Here is a 17078-nt window from a genome sequence, read left to right as displayed (position 1 = left end):
CATAAATTGTAGCCACGAAGTTTTAGAATAAATTAATCACACAAACTTGGAGATCAACAAAGATATAATGTAGTGGGATGATGGATGATAGAGATATTTGAAGGTTCATGTCTCTTTATATTAGGATTATAATTTATGTTTTCATACAACCTTGACATTTTTGTTTGAAATACAATTTTGAACATATCTACTAAAATTATTAGATAATGGATAAATTTGGTCCATTATATGCATTATAAAGCATATAATACTAAGATTATGATATAAAATAAATCAAATATATATGTTAAATAAGAATAAATTACCTAGATCCAAATGCAACACAATATAATAATGTCAAATTGGATCTAATTTTGATAATGTCAAAAAGTAAAATTTAAAATAGTAATTAAAAAAAATAATATTTTATGAGGCAAATTCTAGGCGCAAGAAAAAAGCCTAACGAACGGTGATGATAGGGGTTCCACCGCGATGCAATGGCGCCCGATAACCGAACGCAAATGATGGAGGGAGCGATCAAGGGGCGCAAGTCTCGCTATAAATACTCTGGGAAAGCGAGAGAGAGAGAGAGAGGGAACCAGGGAACCTGCTTATCGAACGGTTATCGAACGGTGCAGATACCCAAGCTTTCATCCAGATTTCTCATCCCAGTCGTCTCCTTCCTCCTGTCTTCTCCAGCGTCCGATCATTCTTCTCCGCTTCCGAGCAGCGCTGATAAAGTTCCGATTTCTCTCTCCTCCCTAACCCATCCCAAGCGCTTGCGCGCGAATTTATCGAGGTACGCATTTGTACTCAGGGTTTCCGAACCGCACGGGTGGAGATGTCGAAATTGTCGTTTCTGATTCCTTCTTGTTCGCTGGCCGGCGACGCGGTGGCGGCGATTCTAGGTTGTTGGAGATGTCGAGCCCTGGCGATGGGTGCCGCGAGAACGGCGAGCGAAGCCCGAGATCCAATATGCGAGAGCAGGACCGGTATCTTCCGGTCGCCAATATTAGCCGGATCATGAAGAAGGCGCTCCCTCCGAATGGAAAGATTGCGAAGGATGCCAAGGAGACGATGCAGGAGTGCGTCTCGGAGTTCATAAGCTTCGTCACCAGCGAGTTAACTGTCCCGTTTATTTGAACATGTGGAATTTATTTTGCTAGCGGTTTGGGTTTTCTTGTTTTTTTCGTGTATGATGAAGCGATTGTTGGTGCAGGGCGAGCGAGAAGTGCCAGAGGGAGAAGAGGAAGACGATAAATGGAGATGATCTGCTGTGGGCGATGGCGACGCTGGGGTTTGAAGAGTACATCGACCCACTGAAATTATATATGCAGAAGTATAGGGAGGTGATTTCCTTGAATAATAAGATGAAACTTTTGAGAAACGATTGATTTGCTTTTTGTTTTGTTTCTATTGATATGTGTCTAATTTTGTTGTTTCTGGTACGTATGGTTGCGCCTGGATGGATGCCGCAATATGGTAGACGGAGGTAATCTCCTTCACACCTTTATACTTTTTTTTCTTTTTTTTTAATTTATTTGATTTTTAAACATTTTCTGTTTGAGCTAGAATTTTGCTTTGATATTACTCCACCTTGAGGGGGTGTTTCGTAGCACCTTTTAATGGGATATATCACCGGATTTACAAATTATACTTAAATGCTAAAATGTTGGAGTTTTGTGGATTTTTGAATTTTTGGATTTAGGGTCTCAAGTTTGTCTTCAATTTGACTTAAACCCGAATCTATTAAATCCAGGGATATGGTGGATTTCATGGGTTTATGATTTGCGGTTTTACTGAATCCCAGTAATGCTAAAGCTAAACACTCCCTAATGGACTATTTGGTGGGTCTGTTTGGTTGAAAGTAAGATTTAATTTAAAGAGAATTTAGTAAATTATGTATATCCGGATATATTAAATTATGAGGTGGTTAAATCCTGAAAATTATTTAGTATATCAGTAAGTAAATCCTAATAAATTATGATAAACTGCTTGGTAGCTTTAGAAGGATTTAACATGATTTATTAAACATCAAAAAATAAAGATTAAATAAAAAAATGCAAATGAGTATGTAAACCTAGCATTAATTAATAAATAACATTTTTTTGTAAACTAGTTACTTATCAAGTCATAATTAAATATTAATCAATTATTAATTATATAAATTAAGAATTACTTAGGATTTTATTTAATAATTTAGAATTTAAAATATATTTTTATTCATTAATCAACTATTAAATAATTAAATACAAAATTTTCTAATTATAATTAATTTCATGATATATAAATAAATTATTAATTATTAATCAATTAAATTATTAAAATTAACTTAAATAAAAATAAATTAAAACCATAAACCTATCCCCCTCTTCCTCTCTCTACTTGAAACCCTCGTTTACATCCCCCCATCTCCCGATTTCATCCAAACTTCCCATCTCCGCCCCAAACTTTTGCTTATGTCACTCCCTCTACCAATTTCTCCCAAAACCACCACCAGCTTTGTGAATGAACATTCGCAATACAGTTGCATTGTCATTAAAGCTAGCTGGGAAGGCAATGGCATGATTGAGGCTTACATAGATCATGGAAACTCCCATCTCTTTCATTCTTCCGTTCCGATCCTACCACAAACCTTTTAGGAAGGTAATCTTGTTCGTGCCATTCTTTCTCTTTGTTTGTCCCAGATTTACTAAATTTGTTGATTTGCAAGGTTTTGTAATTCTTGGATCTATCGCGAATCAACGTCTTTTTGGGATTTATGGAAGCTCAATTTTTACGAAGGTGTTTTATTGCCATTTGGCAGGATTTATCTTAAATCCCACATAAATCCTTCTTAAATAGGCTACCAAATAGCTCCTAAGTGTAAAGGAGTTCATTATTAGAACTTTGAATGTTGAATCGTCCTATTGTAAAGTTTAGAATCTTGAGTTGCTCGGCTTTATTTTTTTTGTGTACTACTTTACCACGTTTGAATCGATGGGAGTATTAAATTTTTCCAGATAGTCTTAATGTTTTTGGGCTGCATCTTTTTTTTTTTATAAGAGTAGAAAATTCTCTTATTTTTTATCTTGTATTACATGTTATTTATACACATTTTCATAAAAATAATAAAGAGACTGATGTTGCAAGTAATTAAATTATATTTACTCTTGTTGCCTCTTTCTTATAGACGTGAATGCTAAGACTATATCTATGGAATGTGTTGATGTTCAAATTAGGGTAAATATGGTAATGAATAACTCATGGACAAAAATAAATTTTCAATCAGCACGGGCGAAATAGGCAGTGGATGTGCTGGAATCATGAATTAATAGCTAGATTTTACTGAAGACATTAGTTAAGGCTAGTATGCATAGCTGTGTTTTTAACCAAGGAGGCACAATGAAAGGGGGCAACAACATATGTAATCATGGATTAACTTATCTTAGCTTTCATTCCAAATTAACTTAGTGTAGAAATAAGTATCATTCACTAATTTTATCAACTGTACTTCAAGTCTAGGAATAGATATTTATCATTCCTAATTTTCTTAGCATTCATTCGAAAGTGTTTTTGGTTAAAATTTATGTGAGATCAACAGCTTTTTGTAGGATAATAGAAATATATAGTTTTATTTCACTTTTCTCATTCTCTTTTTTTATAAATGATTGATCATTTCTTTCATGTTATTTTCTTGTTATGTTGAGGAGGATTATCTGCAATATTGATTTGCTTTTATAGGGAGTTTCAAGTGTATTGTTTATTTGTAAATCTTCCATCAACATCTTTAGCAAGATTACTTTACACAGTACTAGTGCAATGCCATAAAATTTTGCTTCAATACTGTTTTAACTATCACAATTTATTTGTTATTTCTCCAAATGATAATTTTTCCCAATAATTTATGTAAAAACTTGAGGTAGATTTCTCATCTTTACTCCATGCCTAATTTGCATTAATTTATTCCTTATAATTCTTTTTGTAGGTTTTGTGCATCGCTAGGCATCTACTTAGATTTCTTTTAAGATATTTCAGGAATTTATTTACACAATTTAAGTACTTTTGATTTAGATAATACATTGATTAACTTATCTCTCTCATCGCATGTGTAATTTTTGGTCCAGTTAGTGATAGATGAACATTTCTAGCCACCAATATCAACAATTCCTTATTTATTTTAATCTTTCTCAAATGAAGTAATAATATGTTTACTTCCTATTTTTCAGTTTCTTGGGTAGATCAGGAGCACATTTTTAGGAAACATAAATATTGCTATTAATTTTAGCAATTTTCATTTCATGGAAATATTTTTTATTTTTTCAGATCTTTACTACAAAGTCCCTAGTTGACCTCCGTTTTAATTTATTTATTTCATGGGTATCATCATCTGTAATAACAGTTTCATCTACATATACAATTAGTATAGACGTCTTCCATTATTTTCTAAATTAAGGAAAAAAAAAACAATGTTATCAGCCTTTTCTTGTCTGTGTCCCAACAAATGTTGTAACTAAATTTAGCAAACCAAGCACGTGAGAGTTGTTCTAAATGATATATTGATTTTTAAACTTACAAGCTTTTCCTCCCCCTCCTAATTGAAACCTTGGAGGAATGCTCATGTTTTTTCATGTAGCTCTCAATCTAGGTTTGTAATTTTGAATAATCAGCTTATTTAATATTCGATTTTACAGTTCAAATTTCTCATTGTGGCTAGTCTCATAAATTTAGCTGAATCCTTAGTTTATTAGTCTTGCTTTGTATTTGTCAATTTTATTGCTGGCTTTACCTTACGGTAAACTCTAGCTTCCAATCGCTTTCTTATTTTTTTGATAGTTGATGGTATCTCATGTGCCATTTTCCTTAAGAGCTTTCATTTCTTCAACTATAGCTTTTTCATTTTAGAATTTGAAGTGCATGACAGGATTTTTTGGGTAGTACAATGCCATCAATGGTTGTAGTAAAAGTTTTGAATTGTGGAAATAGTTTAAAACATGTCAAATAGGTAACTCAAAGTAATCACGCACAACTCTTTCATCTAGTCTATCTTCCAAGGGTCTTGTTATGGTATTTTTGTACTTTTTGAATCCATGATATTGCGTTTCTCCATTATGGTTTATCAGTCATGGTGAATTTGTGAAGAGATTTGGTAGGAAATTGGATGATGGAACTAAGATGCAAATCAATGAATGCCATAACTACTTTGAAAAATAAGAAGAGATGGTGGAATCCCAATGATATTTATGTTGTTCTTGTATTATTTTGTAGAAGGGATTATCTTCAAGGAACGCACCATCAATTGATACTATGAATTTTCTTAATCTTGGAGAGTAACATTTATAGCCTTTTGATTTGTGGAGTATTCCATGAATACATTTGACAACCCTTGGATCAAATTTACTTTGATTTGGTTGGTGATTTTTATGAAAGTAGCATAACCCAAGAAATCTTGGAGAAAATGGATATAAAATTCTTAAGTGATGACATAATCATGAAGAGCATTTATAAGATTTCAAAAAGTTAGTATATAAGATGGTGGATAGCTATTCAAGTAGGTTGATGCGAGGATAATATTCTCTCTAATAAGATTTTTGCAACATAAATTGTGAACATAATTGAATTTGTCATTTCTAACAAACACTATTTTCTTAGTTATTCTATTTAGTTGAGGGGGATAATCAAAAGCTTTGATGGTGAATCTAATTTTGATTCAAATTTTGAGAAAATTCATGTGAGAATTTTTTTTTTCGATTGTCAGTGTGAACTATAAGGGTTTAGTTGAGCGAAGCCGAATTGTGAGCTCGCTCAGGCTCGGCTTGATAGATCGTTCGTGAGCTGAGCTCAATAACCTAACAATCTAAGCTCAAGTTAAGCCCAATTTGCCGAGCTAACTGATGAGTTCTTCTTATTTTAAAATTTAATAGTAATACACTCAAAATATATTAAAATTCAAGATTTTATCTATTAATTTTAAAAAAAATATGAAATAAAAAATATGTTTGTATATGAAGTGATTTCTTATTTTTTATATCAAAATTGCTCATTTTATTTGTCATTTTATTATAACACTAAATTGAAGTAATATTGTTTTATCTCTTTCATAATAAGCAAGCCGACTCATGAGCTATACCCAACACACGCATATGATCATAAATGAATGTTATGAACCTTCAGATTCATAGTAGTTTTATTAGGTCCCCAAATGGCACCATGAATGAGCTGAAATGCTTTGGATAGTTCGCATGGTTGTAGTTTCACATAGAATCATTTGATGAATAGAGGTTTTCATATTTGGAGAAAGTAGCCCAAAATTTTATGCAATAACAAAATGTGGAGTTTGAGAAGCCATGAAGCCCCACACTATTACATAGATTATGAGGGATTTTGGTGATAACAAGGTAGTATAGCCATTTCTTGCATCAGTATAACCAATCATTTTCCCCAAAACTTGGTCCTAAAATTACACCGAGAAAAGAAACATGCTACTTTACGTTTCATATATTTTGGTTGAATTTGTTTTGCAATGCGAGTTTTCCTATTTGTCACTTTTTGGATTTTTCGACTTCTAATTTTTCGGTTTCTTATGCATCTCTCAACACCGATCATGAAGAGTATTTAAAAGAGCTCAAAAAATTACCTTTTAAGATTGCGGAAGGTTGTGCTAAGTTTGTTTATGTGAGAATAATATTCCTTCTTATAAGATTTTGCGACATAAATTGTGAACATAACTGAACTTGTCATTTCTAACAAATTATGATTTTTTTTTCTCTTAGCTAACCTATTTTGTTGAGGGGGATAAACACGAGCTTTGATAGTGTGAGTATTTATGTGAGAAAAAAATCTTTTCCACTATCTGCGTGAACTTAGGATTTAATTGAGCCAAGTGGCTCGGGCTCAAGATGATAGATCGTTCGTGAGCTAAGTGAGAAACAATCCAAGCTCAAGCCAACCCCGATTTGCCTAGTTAATGAGTCTCATTAAAAAGCCAATATAAAATACACTCAAAATACAATAGAATCCAAGTTTCTATCTGTTAATTGTTTAAAAAAATTAAAAAAATTATATGTATATTTTTATCAAGTGATTTATTATTATTTATCTTATAAATGCTCATTTTATTATAACACTAGCTTGAAGTAATATTATTCTCTCTCATACTGAATATGTATGGAAACACAACCATTGATAATTTGATAGAAGCCAAAAAAATGAAAATAAGACAAACTAAAAACTAATTATAATGATAAATATTAGGGAATAATAGGGTGTTGGTTAGGGTTTGGACCTCCGTGGTGGCGGCAAGGAGGTGGCTAGCAAGCTAGAAACAACAAAAAGTTGTTTCTAGGAGTCTAGATAACAAGCAAGCCACAATAACTACTGCGAGAAGGCTATTTGAGGTAGTTGTAGGAAGGATTGGGCCAGGACAGCTGTGGGCTGGTGACAGCAACGGGGTAAGCATGTACGATCCTAGGAAGGCTGTTCTAGGTGGCCGGAGTAAGGAGGTAGGTGAGGATAACAAGATAGTTGCCGGCCCTGAGGGATGGCAAAAGGTTGAATGCATAAAACATCAAGTTTCTTGTTTTTTAGGCTGCGGTAGCAGGCAAACAATGAAGGGGATGTGGGAGTGATGCAGTTGTAAGGGATGGGGGGAAGGTATAGGAAGAATAAACACTACTTGGATATCATGATACTACCGAAAGACCACTTGAAACCCTAGGATACAAATCTAGAACGGGAAGGGGGTGTCAGTGGCTTTATAAACTCAAAATCAATTGAAACGTAAACCTTAAATATCAAAGAAACAATTAAATAGACCTACTACCATTAGGAGTGGTCTCCACTTCAATGGTGCGACAACCTTAGGCCTAGAGAGGGCCGACCGACCCTCTGTCAACCTTGACTGGACCGGTCCAGGGTCCCTCCCACCTCCCTTGTCAATCTATCAGGGGAACTTTGACCTCGTCTATCGAAGCTTTCAACTCATATATTGCATTAGGTTGACCACATTGAAGGTGACGGAGTTGTCACAATCTCTTTGGATTAGATGGGCTTTGACCGCGTCTTTAGAAGCACTTGTATCCCACTGTGGGATGTACTGGCACACAAAACATTTAGAAGATTTCTCGAAGTGCACGTACTTCGCAACATCCTCCAAGGGTACCTCAAGCTTGATTCATTCCTTTCTGATGTGAAGACATACTAAGCCTTTCCTAATGGTGGCAGCTATCGGTTAACTGTCGGTTTGGATATCCTGAAACTCTCTTCGTTGTGGTTGTCTTATATATGATATTCTTTTCTGTCTCACCACCCTCTAAAATACTAAAATTTATTTCACCGACGCCTCTCTCATAGTAAGAGCACCTATGACCTCAAACTTTGCAAAAGGTAGGAGAACTAAACATTTTCCATTGCTTATGAATGAGTGTTCATGAACCCATCCCGTTGTGTCTTGTGATCAAATTGCCGTGGTTTCCCAGCAGATGTAATATACGTCTATGGGTACAATATCACACCACATTTGGTCATTCAACTGATCATCAAAAGAAAATTCTATGAGGCATCTCCTGTTAATGCTAACTCTATTCCCCTTCTTCAATCAAGATTTGGAATATGGTAGGGACTGTCTTCGAGTAGTGAAAGTTAACTTGTCCACCATCTATGTAGAAACCCATTCTCACAACTATCTCCATCAATGATAAGGTTGCTCGCCTTTCCTTTCACAATGCAAGATGTATAAAAGATGTGGTGAAGCCACTGCAACTCTCTCGTTGCCTTAGTTTGAAGGACTTATCAAACAACAAGCATCTCACCCTCATCAATTGGAAGTTGGTACTCTTGCACCTCCTCACCATATTCTATATCTCCAGTACCACTTTCCACTTCTTGTACTGCTCATTGCTCAGTGAAAGAGACAATTCTGATAGTCAGGAAACTGAAGGCAATGTGTTCAAACCCATGACTTCTGAAACACTTTCTTGTTGGCACCATGTTGGGTGTACTGTTCCTATTAGAATTATTCCCACTCTGATTAGTTCTATCATCTTTCTAAACAATTTTCACATGTTTCTCAGTTGGATTTCTATTGGCTTCTACTGTGGGTGATTTTCAGAATTTATGTGGGGTCTTGCTCTGGTTTTGTTTTTTTCTTCACCTTCAGAGCCAATGTCTGAATATCTCTCAATGATCAAACAAGCTGCAACTGAATAATATGGTTGATGGTTGACTTCAGGCCTCTCAAATAATTGGCTATGATGTTCTCCTTTAGTTCTTTCGACTCACATTTCAATATGAGCTGCTCAAATTCTGCTGTGAACTCCTCTATTGACAACTCTGTCTAATGTAAGTGATGTAGTTTCAAGATCATTTCCTAGCTTCAATTGACAATTCTCCTTGATGTAAGTGATGCAGCCTCAAGACTATGTCCCAGCTGTAGTGTGAGGGTAGATTCCTCCTTTGTATCCTGTTCTTATCTTCTCCAAAATAGTTATCTTATTCCTACATTCTCCGTCTCACTTTCTTTAGATTCTCTCACCACAAAGTGATACTTTTCTTTAGCTTTATGACAGCAAATTTCATCTGTGTGTCAATTGGTACCTCCCTAAACTAAAAAAATTTCTCAATAATTTGCAACCATTCAATGAAATCATCTAGATTTATCATCCCCTCAAAAAATCTGATAAGTCTAATTTCACCCCAGTGTCTTCATGTCCTCCAAATGTCACTCTATTCCTCGACCTCCCCTTATATCGAATCCCAAAGTACCGTGGCCTATCTTCCTTTTCACTGGAATCATCTATATAGAAGGGATTCAGTTTTTTCTCTCCACTTCGAATCTCTTTCTCATGATCGGCGGTGATGTCTCTATGATTCTCTTCCTCAATTTCAAAGATTATTTGCTGAAGTCGACGATTTTTCGTAGCATTTGTCTCCTCAATGGCATGATTAGGGTTTAGGTTGGCGAGGTGAAAAAGGGTGTATGGAGCTGATTTAGGGTGCTTAAAAAAATCAGGGTTACTGATTTTAAAAACCAACAACAAGATTTGGTTATGGTTTGATGATTTTAATTCGTTATAGGATGAAACTATTGTTGGGCTAGTTCTAATACCAAATGATACTCGAATGAGTATGAAAATAATGTGAGGAGAAACACAACATATTCACTAATTTTTTTTTTAGAAGCAAAAGATTGAAAATACAACAAACTGGATGCAAATAACAATGAAAAATACCAAAGAACATGGTGCAAGTGGTGCCATTTAGAGTTTGAACCTCCGTGCTAGTGGCAATGAAGCGACTGGCAAGCCAGAAACAACAGGGTAGTTGTTTCTTGGAGTTCAAACAACAACATGCAACAAGAACAACTGTGAGAGGGATATCTGAGACAATATTAGCAAGTATGTGGGCCAAAACAGTAGTGGGGTGGTGGTACAAAGGGGGCAAGCAGGTACAACAATAGGAAGGTTGTTCTAAGGTGGTGCAGTAAGGAGAAAGGGGAGGATAAGATGTCAGCTGTTGGCCCTGGGCAGCGACATTAGGTTGGACGTAGAAAACAAGTTTTCTGTTTTTTAGGCGGCGACAACAATTTAACAATTTAGGGAATGTGAGAGTGACACAAGAAAGGATGGTGGGAAGGTATAGAAAGGATAAACACCACCCGGAGACTAAGACACAACCAAAGCATCATTTAGAACCTTACAATACAACCCTAGAAGGGAAAAGATGAGTTGACTGCTCTACAAAGTAAAATCAAGCAGAAACTAAACCCTAAATATAAAGAAACACTTACTATACCTACTATTATTCAGAGCGGGCCCCACTCCAACTGGGCGACAATCTTGACCTGGAGAGGGTCGACTTGCCCTCCTTTAACCTCGATCGAATCGGTCCAGGATCCTACCCAACCCATCCCTTGCATCACTCTTTCATAATAAGCAAGTTGGCTCGAACTAAAAAAAAATTAAGCTCTAGTTTAAGGTCAAACTTAATTCATTAATCAAGCTCAAGCTTGAACCAAGGGTGGATTGAGATTTATCTGACTCATTTATACCCATAGTGTGAACCAAGGGTGGCCTAATTTTGTAGAAAATTTTGAACACAAAATACACTTAATATTTTTTGTCTCATGGCGATACCCAACACACCCATATGATCAACAATGAAAGTTATGAACCATCAGATTAAATAGTAGTTTTATCAGGTTCCCAAATGTCACCATGATGAGCTGATATGTTTTGGATGGTTTGCATTTTTGTAGGGAAGGATTATTTTGAGTTTGTTTGGCTGAAATGAACATTTCACATATAATCATTGATAAATAAAGGTTTTCATATTGGAGAAATTAGGATGCCCCAAAATTTTTTTACAATAACTAAATGTGGAATTTGAGAAGACATGGAGCCACACTATTACATGCATAATGAGGGATTTTGGTGATAACAAGGTAGTATACCCATTTTGTATACCCATTTCTTGCATCAATATAGCCAATCATTTTCCCCAAAACTTGGTCCTAAATTTTCAATGAGAAAAGAAACATGATATTTTGCATTTCATATACTTTTTCATTTTATTAATAGATAGGCATGCATAAAACAATCATTAGTAATGGATCTGAGACACGAACTGCCCCTTGTGCTACAACAGGAGATTATTATTATTGGTTTTAAATTATTGATGTGATCTTGTTATATGATTTGATGCCACATGTCAATAATATAACATGTTTAAATTTTTAAGAGTGAGAACTAACTTTCATTATCGCCTTTGAGTAAAGGCAAGTACATTCTTCTTTGTCTCTCTAGTTTTGCCTTCACTTTTTTCGTTATTTGATACATAATTGGTGTAGTTTCTCGTCTTTGTTCACATGTGAAATCAAAAGATTTGGTTGGTTTTTTTTTTGTAACACGAGTTTTCCTATTTGTCCCTTTTTGGATTTTCAATGATACTGGTCTAGGGTGTTTAGAAGGCATTTAAAAGGCGATTTAGCGGGAAAATGATTATAGAGTAGCGAGGGAATGAAAATATGGGTGGTTGATGAGGTTTTGGAAGGCTAGCTGTGGCTGAACCCTTTTGGGGGACTGTAGGTTCGATGTCGTCGGCAGCTGTCCTGGCTACAAACAACTATTCAATGATGATTCAGTGAGGTGTGGGCGATTGTACAATGAATTGGAAGGGATAAATGAGAATTACTTGTTGAAACAACGACTTGAATTGTTGCTCGGCTGAAAATCAATGGGTCAGACGACATACAATGATATAAGAGTAGCTAGGGGGATTCACCACCTGTTCCTAAGCAATGCACATACACACCACTTGCAAAAGGAAATAATATAATAGTTTGAAGATTAAAATTAAGAGGAAACACTTCTCAGTTCATCATATCAGAAAAAAAAACTAAAAATCCAAAACCCTAATACCACATTAGTCTCTCATAGAAAATACCTATTTAGAAATTAGGAAAGTATTTTATAACCTAAAAGGAAGAAATGAAAGATTGAAACTTGCTTAAGAAAAAAAAAATAAAAAAAAAATAAAAAAGAATCCTGTCAGTTTAAGACTTTCGCCATCGAAGCCTTGATATTGCGTAAGCACGGTAACATAAGAATGCCTGCTGCCCCAGTTCCCGCATCATTGTTCTCGGGCAAGAGGAGCTTAGTCTTCTCCTCAGGAAGCTTCTGGAATCGATTAATCGCCTTAAGAAAGTCATTGCGTTGCTGTGTCTGAAGTAGTCCCACCGTAAAATTTATGCTCACGTCCAATTTAGATAACTCCAAAACACAAATTCTTTCAAAGTTTGTCCTGGTAGAGTAAATAACCATCATTCTTTGACACAACTTAAACTGGAACAATACATAGGCAGCTATTCTCGTGAACCAAGTCTAGAGCCATTAAATATGCAATATGCTTCTCCCACTTTCCACACAGTGTATTTGATAAATAAGTATATCAGGAGTAGTTCAGATGAAATCTATAGCAGGCTAGATAGTTCTTATTCACAAATACTCAAGGGAGACCTCTTTTTATTCTATGGAAGGACCTTGATCCCACTGGATGTTCTTTCTCACAAAGCTCTTAAGGAGATTTCCAATGATGTGTTTCATCACTTATATGTGACTATTTGTCGTTGATCGCATTGCTAAATTGATTTTAATACTCAAATTACTTCATATATTCTTCCAGGAATAGCTCGAAAGCTTTTCATCTTTGACATGTCCGACCTCCCTCAAGAAGGGCAACTCAGGTGGTAAACAATATGTCTAAAGATTCTAAAATTCTCTTATCTGGGGTTGTCACCTATTTTGCGTTAGCTCCTCGAACTCATGACCCGCTTGGGCGCTTAATGCCTGTCATGTTGATGCTCTACTTAACACCAACAAAAAGATAATTTGTGGCACCACATCCTTAAACTTTGTATGAACACCCATTACCGCGGACTCAGTACATTCTAGGACAACCAATATTAATCCTGCTCTCAACTTAAATCACTGATATCTATCCCTTATCGACCACAATTAGGTACTCCTCTGTGTCATGCCATTATTTAATGTATTTTGTGCCATTGTCCATTTTTTCAATTGTTTCCTGCTCAGTGAAAGGGATCACCCTCCTGTTTGGGCAATCGAGCGCCTTGTGGATAAAATCGTAACACTTGAAATATTCACTAGCAGGAATAGATTCAACAGTATTGACAAAATTCATCTTTTCTCTACTTTGTACCGTTCGTCTTGTTTGGTCGTCTTGAATACTCCACTAGGTGTACTCTTGTTGTGTGATCCGATGGTTAAACTTTGTTTAGAGGGCTATTTGAAACTGATACTGTCTTGTTGTCCTTTCAATTTTGGAGCTAGAGTCTGGACATCTTGTAAGATCCAATAATGCTGCAATTGTTCCACCTTGCCAATGTACGATTTCAATTCTTTCAAATATCAAGCTATAATGTTCTCTTTTAGCTCCACTAGTCTACACTCAACGTAAGTTGCTCGAACTTAGTTGTATACTCCACAAAAAAATCTCTTTGGCTCAGGTGCTAGTCTTATGAATATATCTTGTCAGTAATATGAGGGAAGATATTGAGCGTTACATATCTCGTTTCATCTTAGTTCATGCAGTAATTTTATTCTTCCCTTCCAGCTGTCGAAGATACTTTAGGTTCTCCCATCACAATGAAACATGTTTCATAAGTTTGATGTCTGCCAATTTAACTCTCATGCTCTTGTCGGCACTAAAAAGTAAGAAAGGAAGAGATTGTTTGGGGGGTCGCCCGTAAGAAGCTGTCGGCAGCCGGAATCGAAATCCCGTCGCCCGCTTCGGAAGGACTTTTTAATTTATGTATATATATATAATTTTAGAAAAAAATATGAAATCAAACTGACCTCATATTTTTCACAGTTTAAATGAAAGAGCACTCTACCTCAAATCCTATATCTACCCCGAGGGATAAACACAAGACTTGAGGATGAGGCTCGATCAAATAAACTAGGAAAACATATGACATCCGTTTGGGTCTGCGAAACCGTTTTATTTGCCGACAAGTTCCCTTATTTAATACGAATGATTAAATAGGGTTTATTTTAAGCTGGGTTCGGAAAAACCTTCCTATAAGGGCAAGCCCCTCTTAAATGACCGAAGTCACCTAAGAAAACTCTCGAAAAAAATCAGGGAATAATATTTTCAAAGAGGTCAAAAGGATAGGACTTTACAACGAAATCGGACAAAGAGGTGTGAATGGGGAAACACTCAAATCTGGGACATTGTTAAGGAATCCAAATGAAGAGAAACTAGGGGAGACCACAGATTCTGAGGCGAACCTCAGTAGGTTCCCAGTCTATCCTATGGTTTGGCTCCAATTTTAGGAAGAAAATATTAAATCAGAGCTTATATTTGCGTGATAGGGTCACTCAAATTGCCTAGAAGCTATGAGGGTTTAAGTCGTATCGGACGACAACCTCGGAACCGAACGACAACCTCAGAATCCTAAGATGAGTTAGGGCTTATATTGTACAACAGAGTTGTATAAAGGCCTAATAATGAGTTGGGATTTATGTTGCATATGCAAACAACCTCGAGATCATATGGCTTGTTGTTTAATTTTAAGGAAGTAAATTGGAAGACATATTCTGCTGTTGAAGATGGCCATGCTGCCCACAGTGCTAGCTCCAAGCTCCTCGTCGTAGCAAGTGGGTGTCCGGTTATAGTATCAAATCAAACGGCCCTATGGTTGTAGTCCTCTAAACATCCTATGTAAAAAGGGTAAACATGTTTAAAGTTATAAGATGTAAAGTGTGCGATGCAGGAGCAAACAGTAGCATGCAAGTGAAACAGTAGTAGGCAGAAACAAGAGTAATATGACATGCTATACAGGAAGAACAGTAGCAAGTACAAATAGGACAAGTGTAACACGCTATACAGGGAGAATAGTAGCAAGTAGAGACATGACAAGTGTAACATGCTATACAGGGAAAAACAACAGGTCGAAACAGGAAAATTAAGTGCTGTAAAATGTAAAGCAAACCTGTATGCCTGTGAGATTCGCTGTCCCTTAAGTATAGCAAACCTAAATACATCTCCAAAAACAAAATCTGGAAGAAAACGTCGTCCAAGAAATCCGAGAAAAAGCGGAAGAACTCGAGAAAATCAACGAAAGAGACTCAAGTGAAAGAAAATCCTCAAAACTCCTGGGGAAATCCCGAAAGAAAGGAAAAGTAACACGAATGTCTCGTCCCAAAACTTCGATAAAACAAAAGAAAATTTCAAGTGAGGGGGACCGCCAGCACTCGTATGGGACTAGGCTCAGATATATTTATTCTCGAGGATCCACGAAGGCTACTCGGTCACCCGAACGTATAGAACTCACCACTCGTCTAGAAGTATGTCTTGAACCTCACTTAGGGGGCTATTTCCCAGTCTAAACAGGTATTCGTCAGGTGGACAACCAATTTTAAAAACATATTTTAAAATTTATATTTTTGCCATACACACAACTTCTTAGGCATGCAAAGAAGAGTTATCCATTTTGTTTCGTGGAGAAGTATATTTTGTTTGAAAATAATTTATCAAAAACTTATCTTAATTCAAAACTTATTTTTTTTCTCTTTTTTTTTTTTAATTTTGGTTGTCCACGGGCCGATTACGCTACCGGGCATAGGACGACCAACAACCTGAGGAGGTTCGAGCTGACTACCGCTAGACTTATGTCGGTGAAAGATACCATATCCTATTGTTCATCAAATGCCTGGATCTTGATGTTATAGGATATGACATCTTTCTGCTCTATCTTCGGTGTGCCTTTATCATCAACACCGTACGCCCCAAAACGACTACTTGCGACCTTGCTTGATGGTTTCACGTATAGCAAAAGGCTATACGTGGACACTTATGCATCGGACATAAGCATCGAAAACCGAATCAAGAAGCAAGGAAAGAAAAGAATAAAAATGAGGTGAGAGAGAGGAGACATTGATCCATCCCAAAAGATCGAAGAGACGAAGGGTGAATCAACCCTCAAACTTATAACGAAAAGACCTGGAAAAGTAGGGCCCAAGGTCTTTCCTGACAAACATAAAAATCAAGCATAAAATATCCCTTCGCGTTGATTCTCCAAACCCCGAAGACGTATGACTAATTAAATCAACTAAATACTCTTCCAAAATGAGATTTAAAATTTTCCAAACTTTGAAAGAAAATAAATGCGGGGAAAACACCGTCAATATTTCCAAACTCGTATTAAATTCGAAACTCCTCCAACTCAATCTATAATTCCATATATTAAGTAAGCATAGAGATCTCCCTATTAAGCCACATAAATGCTCACGACCAGGGTCAATAGAGAGGAGGAAACAACCCACAAGACTCTCGGCCAAGGCAAGGAACAGGGACAAAAGGGGTTCACAGCTAAAACAAGGGACAGCTGCCAAGATCCACAACCAAAGGCAACCCAAAGCACAAGTTAGGCCCACGGCCACAACAACCCAAGGCACAGAGAGGCTCACGGCTACAGCAACCCAGAAAACGAAGGGATTCATGGCTAGAGGCAAACCCAATGAACAACAAGTGAGGCTCACGGTCGTGGCAAACCCAAATCAATTCTCTACAAGTTTTTATATACATAGGAGAGTACAAAA

At 36.3% G+C, this 17078-nt stretch overlaps 1 protein-coding gene across 1 annotated transcript in view; it reads left to right on the top strand.

Moving 5' to 3' along the window:
- Nucleotides 1-607: 607 nt before the first annotated feature.
- LOC110018676 (nuclear transcription factor Y subunit B-1-like) overlaps nt 608-17078 on the top strand; it is a 40991-nt gene continuing 24520 nt past the window's right edge. The window contains exons 1-4 of the mRNA XM_020716064.1: nt 608-778; nt 888-1100; nt 1199-1328; nt 1466-1471. Of these exons, the coding sequence (XP_020571723.1) occupies nt 898-1100; nt 1199-1328; nt 1466-1471 (339 nt within the window). The 5' untranslated portion in view covers nt 608-778; nt 888-897. The remainder of the gene's footprint in view (nt 779-887; nt 1101-1198; nt 1329-1465; nt 1472-17078) is intronic.

This window comes from Phalaenopsis equestris, unplaced genomic scaffold, assembly GCF_001263595.1.
Source record: "Phalaenopsis equestris unplaced genomic scaffold, ASM126359v1 Scaffold000030, whole genome shotgun sequence".
NCBI lineage: Eukaryota > Viridiplantae > Streptophyta > Magnoliopsida > Asparagales > Orchidaceae > Phalaenopsis > Phalaenopsis equestris.
Note: the sequence above shows the minus strand (reverse complement) of the source record. Positions and strands in the feature narration are given on the sequence as shown.